Source organism: Phycodurus eques, chromosome 1, assembly GCF_024500275.1.
Source record: "Phycodurus eques isolate BA_2022a chromosome 1, UOR_Pequ_1.1, whole genome shotgun sequence".
Taxonomy (NCBI): domain Eukaryota; kingdom Metazoa; phylum Chordata; class Actinopteri; order Syngnathiformes; family Syngnathidae; genus Phycodurus; species Phycodurus eques.
In genome coordinates, this window is record NC_084525.1 from 10,502,420 (window position 1) to 10,513,171 (window position 10,752).

The 10,752-nt window shown below is 43.9% G+C and overlaps 2 protein-coding genes across 3 annotated transcripts in view; one reads left to right on the plus strand and one right to left on the minus strand.

The window, feature by feature from the left end:
* LOC133402672 (eIF5-mimic protein 2-A) overlaps nt 1-6,680 on the plus strand; it is an 18,824-nt gene extending 12,144 nt beyond the window's left edge. For both annotated transcript variants that reach the window (XM_061676668.1, XM_061676677.1), the window contains 2 exons: nt 5,737-5,859; nt 6,027-6,680. In XM_061676668.1, coding sequence (XP_061532652.1) covers nt 5,737-5,859; nt 6,027-6,058 — 155 coding nt within the window. In that variant the 3' untranslated portion in view covers nt 6,059-6,680. The remainder of the gene's footprint in view (nt 1-5,736; nt 5,860-6,026) is intronic.
* A 1,561-nt stretch (nt 6,681-8,241) lies between these two features.
* Nucleotides 8,242-8,772, minus strand: si:ch211-246m6.4 (transcription factor 15). The gene has a single exon (XM_061688747.1). The coding sequence runs from the start codon at nt 8,770-8,772 to the stop codon at nt 8,242-8,244; it is 531 nt and encodes a 176-aa protein (XP_061544731.1).
* Between the last annotated feature and the right edge of the window lie 1,980 nt (nt 8,773-10,752).

Below are 10,752 nucleotides of genomic sequence, written 5' to 3' on the forward strand. Positions count from 1 at the left end.
GGCATTATACTTTTATATTATCGTATACTGTTGCGCATCAACAATACCTCCCCAAATTTAAGATCAATCGCTAATTTAATCTGCTAAAAGGATGACCAGTTTAAGTACACCATTGTTGATTGGAATGGTATGGACACGATGCTACCACGAGGCATGCAGAGATGCCAACTGCTTCAATTTCTCTGTATTTTACGGGCAGTTGCCCATGCGTTCAGCTTTACCGCATAAATCAGAATCATCTTTATTTTGCCAAGTATGTCCAAAAAACACGCGGAATTTGTTTCCGGTAGTTTGAGCCACTCTAGTACGACAACAGACAGTCAATTGACAGAGGATACTTTTGAGACATTAAGACATTGAGAAAAACACTGAGCAATAAAAAGATCTGGTAATGCTGGTATGTTTTTTTTTTTTTACAATTGTGCAAAAAAATGCTTAGTCTTCTTGCAATTAGGGCGGTTTGAATGACTAAAGGGTTAAATGTTCTGCATACCGAGCAAGTGGGTATCACGTGATGCATCCAATGTGTATGTGTTGAGAGGGCAGGACCACGGAACGCAGTGTCGAGCATTGACGTTGCAGGTAGCCGTTTGCTGCGACGCAACCTCAAATTAAAATTTGAGCAGCGTCACAGTGATGTCAGAAAGTGCATCTAATAGGCGAGGGGATGGTGGAGTGATTTCTGAGTGCTATTTTGGTAGTTTTGTACTGTGGAAGTCATAATAAAATGCAGTGTCCCAGGTTCTCCGAGCATTGGGTCATCAGAAAAATTATATGCCAAAACGTCTTAAAGAAGGCACAGCGATTGAGATCTACACCACGCTGGCTCTATACCATGTTTGTTGGTTGGATAACAATATTAGCCCAAAATTTAGATGCGTATATGTTAGGGGTGGAACGGTTCACAAAATCACGGTTCGGTTTGTATCTCGGTTTTGTGGTCACGGTTTTCGAGTCGGTACAAATTGACGCTTAGGAAAATCAGTTGCCTTGTTTAGTTGGATTACAAGTAAAATTATGTTCATGCCATTATTGTTAATTATAATTGTTATTAATTTTTTTTTTACTGATCAGAAATATATATTTGCTGATCTATGTATGCCAGCAGCATATGGTGACCGGCAGAACAATTAAATGCGCTTCCATTGGAGGGCAAAAGGTACCATAAACGTGTATACACTAGGGACGTCACAATATTACAATTACGCTGTATTAAAATTGCCTCGATATCATCATGGTCTTGTTTTTGTATAAAATATTGAACCGTTGTGCTTACAATTTAATTTGGTTTTTAATTTATTATACGTAGCCACACCGCTTAGTCGGGCAGCGCTTCACTTTCTTATTTGAATACATACATACCCAATTGGACTCGTAACCCATGTGAGTGCATCACAAGAAATACACTGACTGGGCCACGTGACCGAAATACTGAGTTTGGATGTGTAAGTAATGCGGACAAAACGCCACTGAAGGGTAAAAATATTAGTGATGCACCGAAATGTTTCGGCCGAAAATAGCCCAAACATAATTTTTGGTTTCGGACTCCCGAAATAACATTTCACATACAGTCCCCTCCAAAAGTATTGGAATCTTCTTTTCCTTTCGGCTTGTCCCTTTAGGGGTTGCCACAGCGCGTCATCCTTTTCCATGTAAGCCTATCTCCTGCATCCTCCTCTCGAACACCAACTTCCCTCATGTCTTCCCTCACGACATCCATCAACCTTCTCTTTGGTCTTCCTCAAGCTCTCTTGCATGGTAGCTCCATCCTCATCATCCTTCTACCAATATACTCACTATTTCTCCTGGATGCGTCCAAACCATTGAATCTTGGCTGTCCCTCCTGGTGAGCTCATTTCTAATTTTATCCAACCTGGTCACTCCGAGAGCGAACCTCAACATCTTCATTTCCGCCACCTCCAGCTCGACTTCCTGTTGTCTCTTCAGTGCCACTGTCTCTCCAAGTCATCTGCAGATCACAATGTCATCTGCAAACATCATGGTCCACAGGGATTCCAGTCTAACCTCATCTGTCAGCCTATCCATCACCATTTCAAACAGGAAGGGGCTCAAGGCTGATCCCCGATGCAGTCCCACCTCCATCTTAAATTCGTCTGTCACACCTACAGCACACCTCACCACTGTTCTGCTGCCCTCGTACATGTCCTGTATTATTCTAACATACTTCTCTGCCACTCCAGACGTCCGCATGCAATACCACAGTTCCTCTCTGGCTACTCTGTCATAGGCTTTCTCTAGATCTACAAAGACACAATGTAGCTCCTTCTGACCTTCTCTTTACTTTTCCATCAACATCCTCAAGGCAAATAATGCATCTTTGGTACTCTTTTTAGGCATGAAACCATACTGTTGCTTGCAAATACTCACTTCTGTCCTGAGTCTAGCCTCCACTACTCTTTCCCATAACTTGTGTGGCTCAACTTTATTCCTCGATAGTTCCCACAGCTCTGCACATCACCCTTGTTCTTAAAAATGGGCACCAGCACACTTTTCCTCCATTCCTCAGCCATCTTCTCACGTGCTAGAGTTCTATTGAACAAGCTGGTCAAAAACTCCACAGCCACCTCTCCTAGATGCTTCCATACCTCCACAGGAATGTCATCAGGACCAACTGCCTTTCGTGATGACATTACAAAAGTATTGGAATGGCAAGGTCAATTCCTTTGTTTTTGTTGTATACTGAAGACATTTGGGTTTCAAATCAAAAGATGAATATGAGTCAAAAGTTCAGAATTCCAGCTTTCATTTCAAACTGGCAGCCATTTCCAACAATATCTGTTTTTGAGCAATTGGTAAATAATTGCATTTGGAAAGCCCCATTTTCATCGCCAAAATCAATACTCCCCACCGTGTCTTGGTATGATGTCAGTGCCAGAAGTGGAGACCAAATTAACAAAGCAGTTTAAAAAAAAAATTTTTTTTTTAAATACAGGAATGTACTTTACCAGTGGTCCCCAACTACTGGGCCGTATTTTTAAAGGTCCCGATCGGGAAGGTCAAAAACATGTTCGTTTGCTAATTTAATGTACAGGAAAAGTGCTCATTACGGTGTCATCAATTAAAAGGGTATGAACATCGCGCCACGCAACCGGGCAAATTATAGTCCGCTTGTCACACGGCGCCACCCTATGGAGAAGCCTGTCTCGTCATCAATTGGAACTCTTATCAAGCATTTTAGAGGCATTAGTGATGCAATCATTACAACATTGAGCTCACGAAACTCGTTTCTATCGATGGAAATTATTCTGCAAGCACTACCTCGTGGGATGATGTGACTGTCTTCTTCAAAGAGACATTTCACTAGTTGATTTAAAAAAAAAAAAAAAACTGGTTTTCCTCAAAAAAAAAAGACTTTGAATTTTGTCAAAAATTAGACCACCATAATATGTAACTTATTATATAGTTACATTATTTATCAAGATGGAGGTCCGTCTATTTAGCACAGCAGTTTGGATTATTCTTACACTTTTAATAAAATCGCTTGATTAAAACAATTTACAAGTAGGTAAAAACAAGATGTCCATAGCATACAAGCTCTGGTTGGAAGCCGCCATGTTTACGTGTGTAAATGATAACATCACAGCACATTTACGTCAAGACAAAGGCTGCGTGCGCAGAGTGTGCAGCCCAGCTCCATTCCGATTCTCGGTTTACATGGCCAAATTTTACTAAGCATTTTGGCAAAGGGAATATTCCACCCCTGTGAAACCGAATGAAATTTAATTCGGATTCGGCCTATTTGTTCTGCAGGAGGTGTTTATATGGAGCATTTTCATTCGGTTTCGGCTTCTGAATAGATTATAATCAGAAAAGAATGCTCTATGTAAGCCCCCCTATGGAGAGGTGAAGTTACAGTTCTCATGTAGTTGAAGTATCCAATAGATCTAAGAGATTTGGTCTCAAGCGATCAATGTACAACGCTTTAGATTGGTTTAAAAAAAAAAAAAAAAGTAATTAACAGACCACGTGGGGACTGACCAGTAGTTGGGAAATGATTGTGGGAAAAACTATGTTGGACCAAGGTTGGACATCCATCCATCCATTTTCTACCGCTTATCCGGGGTCTGGTCGCGGGGGGAGTAGCTTTAGTAGGGATGCCCAGACTTCCCTCTCCCCAGCCACTTCATCCATCTCTTCTGGGGGGATCCCGAGGCGTTCCCAGGCCAGCCGAAGGATGTCGTCTCTACAGCGTGTCCTGGGTCGTACCCGGAACACCTCACCACGGAGGCGTCCGGGAGGCATCCGAATCAGATGCCCCAGCCACCTCATCTGGCTCCTCTAGATGTGGAGGAGCAGCGGCTCTACTCTCACCCTATCTCTAAGGGAGAGCCCGGACACCCTGCAGAGGAAACTCATTTCGGCCGCTTGTATCTGGGATCTTGTTCTTTTGGTCACGACCCACAGCTCGTGACCATAGGTGAGGGTAGGAACGTAGATCGACCGGTAAATCGCAGCTTCGCCTTTTGGCTTAGCTCCTTCTTTACCACAACGGATCGATACAAAGTCTGCATCACTGCAGACGCTGCACCGATCCGCCTGTCGATCTCCCGGTCCATTCTTCCCTCACTTGTGAACATGACCCCAAGATACTTGATACAAGATCTTCCCCCACCATCGGAGCCAACTCAACACCGGGTGGTGATCAGTTGACAGCTCCAGCCCTCTCTTCACCCGAGTGTCCAAGACGTGCGGCCGCAAGTCCGATGACACGACCAGAAAGTCGATCATCGAACTAGGGGGTCGGGTGCAGTGCGAGCTGGGCGGTGGCCGAAGGCGGGAACCTTGGCGATCCGATCCCCGGCTACGGAAGCCGGCTCTCGGGACGTGGAATGTCACCTCTCTGGCAGGGAAGGAGCCCAAGCTGGTTTGTGAGGTTGAGAAGTTCGGACTAGATATAGTCGGACTCGCCTCCATGCACAGCTTGGGCTCTGGTACCAGTCCTCTTGAGAGGGGTTGGACTCTCTTCCACTCTGGAGTTGCCCACGGAGAGAGGCGCCAAGCAGGTGTGGGTATACTTATTGCTCCGCACCTGTACGTTGGGGTTCACCCCGGTGGACGAGAGGGTAGCCTCCCTCCGCCTTCGGGTGGGGGGGGGACTGGTCCTGACTGTTGTTTGTGCCTATGCACCAAACAGCAGTTCAGAGTACCCACCCTTTTTGGAGTCCTTGGAGGGGGTGCTGGAGAGCGCTTCCGCTGGGGACTCAATCGTTCTGCTGGGGGACTTCAATGCTCACGTGGGCAATGACAGTGAGACCTGGAAGGGCGTGATTGGGAGGAACGGCCCCCCCCTGATCAGAACCTGAGCGGTGTTCTGTTATTGGACTTCTGTGCTCATCACGATTGTCCATAACGAACACCACGTCCAAGGTTGGACAGTGATGATTAAAAAGAAAGCATGGAGAGTTTGTCACCGGAATACAAGAGTGCAGTCAATTAATGACTTGATGGGGCTGTCATTGACAACAACCTCTCAAATATCCACACACTCCTTTGTCTCTGTTTTTTGACAATTGCGTCATGTGTGTGTGTTTCAATGAAATATGTAGCGCCTCAAAATGTTTCCTGTCAAGAACACCAAGGGTGGCAGTTTTTACTTTGCAGCAAGTCATCGTTGTCCATTTCAGTCTCATCTGTCTGTGCAGTGGCCTAAAAGGCTTCTTGTTGCATCCAGCAACTGCAGCTTCAACACAGTTTTACCCTTTTTCTCTTCCTCAGCGGATGTGTTGAGCGAAGAGGCCATCCTGAAGTGGTACTCTGAAGCCCACCTCGCTAAGGGGAAAAGTGTATTCCTCGATCAGATGAAAAAGTTTGTGGAGTGGTTGAAGAATGCAGAAGAAGGTGAGCGAGCAAAGTGGCACTAAATTAATTTAGATAATGTAGGTGAGATGATGAGAATAGAGTGTCACCTGCAAGATGCAACTCCAGCAGAGACAAATGTCAGATATTTAATTTTATTTGGTGTTGAGATCATTCAAGTCATTCAATTGTTGACTTCCCCCACACAGAGTCTGAATCGGATGAAGAGGAAGCGGACTGAAAACCTAAGACGCTAGATGAGCCCCCCCCTGCATACATACCCCTACTATTTTATTTTCTTTTTTTTTTTTTATTTTATAAATAAAAACCAATAGAAAATGTGTGGTAGAATGTCAATGCCCGTCTGACGCCTCTACCTCCTGGTATAGTTCCCTCACAACCTGCACATGTTATTTTAGAACATTTTTTTTAAAAGGGCTCTGTTCTCCTTTATAACTGTTGGTGTTGTCCTCTTCGGTTTTCGCTCTTGTAGTGCCCTCTAATTTGGACAGCAAACATTCCATGCGATCTTGTGGCCTCTGCTCGCTCCAGTCTGTACTTGGGATTCACAACAATTTACCACAAGACTGTGAGGCCAACTGACAAATTTTTGCTAACGTTATTTTCTTTTTTTCATTTCTGCCCCTTTAGTTTAAACTTGGCATAGATAATTTTGGCTTGTGCTCACTCAAACTGCCTTCCTTCTCGAACCTGTCCCCGTGTGTTGTGGTCACACTGGTTACTCCGTTGAAAGACACGCCCCATATATTGCCTCGCCAGCAGTCAGATTATTGGTTTGTACTTTCTTTAATCTGATGTAAACCAATTGACTTTTTTATGAAATAAAGCTTATTGAAATGGTAGCATGTGTTAGTTGTTCAAAGAAGCATTCTAATGGTGACTCACAGCACCACTGATGCGAGGAAGTTTTTCATCATGCAACATGATCTCACTCAGTTTCTGCACATCATATTAACGGAATGATGACACTTATGGTACAAAAATATTTATTTTGCAGAAACTATTTTGATGTGCAAAGGTATCACGCCACAATACAGTAATGTTACACATTTGATGTTGAGGTAAACATGTTTGAGGTAGTGCAACATTTCTTTGGAGGGTTATACATTGTTCTAAATGCACAATTTTAAAACACTGTCTGAAAGGGCCTTGTGTATCGTAGAAGTAATGTGAATTGTGCAAAATATTGCAGATATTTGATAGTTACACTTTCTGCAGACGTTATAGGGGCTTGGTGTGGCCAAAATAGTGCAACCGTACACAGGCTCAGGTTGCAGCTCAACCAAAACAGGTTGGTTCAGAGGCACAAACCAAAGTGCTTCCCAGTTTTTTTTTTCTTTTCTTCAAAACTAAGAACAAATATTAAATATGTACAAATGTAAACGTGTGCGACCGCTTCATGTAGTTCTGTGGATTTACACTTTAGTTGATCTCTTCCTGTCGTCTCTGAGCTGCAGAGACAAAAAAGGTAATTTGTAATTCAGTGAAAACCAACAGAATTTTGAGTCACATTGTACTTAAAATGTAAGAATTAGTTGCCAACAATGCAGTCCACTGTAAGATACAACAAGCAAGCCACCTGGGTACTCTTGTCAAAATGTTGCAGCATTTAACTGAATCTTGTTAATATTGATAGATAATGGATAGCGTGCAAATTCAGAGTATTAATCTAACTAGTCATATTTTCAGATGTTTTTGTTCATTCCACTTTGCGTCAACAACTTGGGCACCTTAGGGAAAATCGAGCATCAAGATCCACACAATTGTCTGATAAAACGCAGTGGTGAAAAGTAAAACAAAAAAAACAAAAGTTGCAAATACTTCCTTACTGTACGTAAGTAGATGTTTCAGGTATCTACTTGAGTATTTTTTTTAGTTCCAACATTTGAAAAACATACTTTTTTACTATTTGCCAACATAGGCTTTTTTTTTTTTTTTTTTTTTCAACCTGTGGTGATTTAAAAAAAAAAAAAATAATTTACTAGATAGGAAACTTAAATCGCAATTTAGATTTTATGAGGCAGAAAAGGGCACAACAGCGACATGAAGTAATTTGAAACCGGGGGCATTACCGACCATGAGGCAAAATACAATCAGAGAAGCAAGATATTCCCCGGCCATGACCTTAAGACAATTGTTTGACGTCGCCAACAAAATTGATTCATGGTGGCTGTGTTGTCTAGTGCGAGCCTAAAATCCATCATGTTTGTTATTCTGGAATTCTCTGTGAAATCTGTATCATAGTTATCGTAACGTATATAATTAACAATAGAGCTTAATATTTCACTTTTGTACGTTTTTTATTTTTATTTTTTTACTTGTCTCAAAGTTTATTTCTACAAAAGTTATTACTACACTTCTACTTAAGTCCAGTGACTGAGTAGCTACTTTTGCCACCTATTTTCAAGCCTCCCAATTTGGTTGGTCCACGTCACTGACCTGCTTCCTCTGGTTGCTCAGACAAAAGGTGCAGATGGCCCGGAGCGGCGGCGCGCTCCGTTGTGCGGGGCCGTGCACGCCGGCAGCCTGGTGGCGGAGGCACGGCTGCTCGTCGCGCTTCTCCTCCCCCAGCATCAACACGTTGGAAAGGTGTGAGATGTAGCTGCACGCTAGACGCAAAGTCTCCACCTTTGAGAGCTTCCTATCGGCAGGCTCGGTCGGGATGAGTGTGCGCAGCGTGGTGAAGGCCGTGTTGACACTGTGCGTCCTGTCCCGCTCCCTCGCGTTGGCCGCCTGCCTCTGTTTACTCACACCAAGTGGAAGACGCCCTTCTCTGCCACGTCTCCACCTTCTCCATCGCCTGGCCGGCTCCGGCTCCTTTCCGCGGTGTGGGCTGCAGGCGCCGGTGGACTTCCAGTCCGATCCGCTCTCGCTATCTCTGTCCTCTGGGTCGGTCGCGAAGCAGTCTGTGCGCTCGCCGCTTGCGGACTTCATCCTGGCAGCCTGACGTTTGAGCGTGGCGTGCACATCACTTTATCCTCAGGGTGAAAATAGCACCGAGTGACCGAGCAGCTGCTCCTGATCCGGTGACTGAGGGGTCCGCTCCGGATCAGCATAGCATTTCTACTGAATGACGGCTGCTTTGTGGGTCGCCAGCCCACCATGGAGAAGGGGGGACAGGTGGAACGTGCAGTAAGAGGAAGAGGTGGGGGATGGTGCGGGGGTTGACGCCAGTTGTACTGGAGATGCAGGTTTAAGTTTGGCTCGATTTATCAGTGGTGGAAAGTAATGTACAAATAATGATACGAGTTAGGTATTTTTCCAATTTTACCCTCTACATTTGAAAACATCTGAAGTTACTTTATCAAAACAGGCCACTGGTAGTTTAGTGGTAACCTACATGCTTCTGCTTTACATGCAGATAATGTTGGTTCGAGTCCCGGTAGCCCAATACCGAGCAACTGCTGATCCAAAGCCAAGGTAACAAAAAAACTGTGTAGGTTACAAAAGGAAGAGTATTCTGCTTAAAAATTGAAGCTTTGTTCACTTACTCTTAATGCTTTTTAAAACATCTGCAGATGATGACACAATGCAACAAAAAATGTACAATGGGAGGAAAAATTTAACCCTTTGGAATTTACATTTCTGCATAAATTGGTTGTAAAATGTAGTGTGATGATCTCAAGAATAAACAGTCTCATACAAAAATAATTATGGTTTATTTTTTATTGAAAATAAACAAAGCACAGGCATGGAAAGGTAATAACCTCTAAGTTTCTCCAAGTGCTAATCAGTCAGGTGTGAGCCAACCTGGAGTCCAATCAGAGAAAAATTGGAGATGTGGCATAAAGCTGCTCTGGCCGCTAGAAAAAAGGAAATAAATTAGAGTCACATTAAATCAATCAAAATATCGTACTTTCAAAACGATATGTAAATCTTCAATACATGGTTGGGGGATTTGCTTTCATCACTGCCTCGATGCACTGTGGCATTGCCTGGGAGTTATGGAAGCCCAGATTTCCTTGATGCTTCCTGTCAGTTTTTCTTTGTTTTTTGGTTTGGTGCCCCTCATTTTCCTTTTGATAATACCCCATAGATTCTCAATGGGGTTTAGAACCAGCGAGTTGGCTGGCCAGTCAAGCACTGTGATGGCATGGGCATCAAACCAAGTTTTGGTGCTTATGGCCTGGGCAGGGGCCAGGTCCTGCTGGAAGATGAAATCTGGACCTCGATACAGATCCTCAGCAGAAGGAATCATGAAGTCCTCTAAAACATTCTGGTAGACTGTTGCAGTGACCTTGGATTGAAGAAAGCAGAGTTTACCAACACCTGCACTGGAGATTGCACTCCAAATCATGACTGTGGATATTTCTCACTGGAACTACCGCAGCTTGTGTTCTGTTATTCACTCATCTTCCTCCAAACCCTTGGACCTTGATTCCCGAATGAAAGGCATTCTTTACTTTCATTGGAAAAGAGGACATTGGACCACTAGCCAACAGTCCAGTCCTTCTTCTCCTTGGTCCACTTGAGACACTTCCTACGTTGTCTCAGGCTCAGAAGTGGCTTGACCAGAGGAACCCGACAGTTGTAGCCCATCTCCCAGATGCGTCTGAATTTAGTGGTTTTTGAAGCTGTGCTTCCCGTCTCATTGCACTCTTTCTGGATCTCTGCTAGGTTCTTGAATCTTCTCTGTTTGATAATACATTGAAGTCCACAATCATCTCTTTTGCTGGTGCATCTTCTCCTGCCACATTTTGCCGTTTCATTGGTGTGCTTGGACACATCACTCTGAACAGCCAGCCTCGTTAGCTATGAACCTTTGTGGTTTACCCTTCCTATGGAGGGTATCAATGATGGTCTTCTGGCCAGTTGTCAAGTCTGCACTCGTCCCCAGATTGAACCCAACTGAGACAAATTAACCAAACTGAAGCAATTTAATGACACCTGGGGAAACCTGTGCAGGTGCTTTGA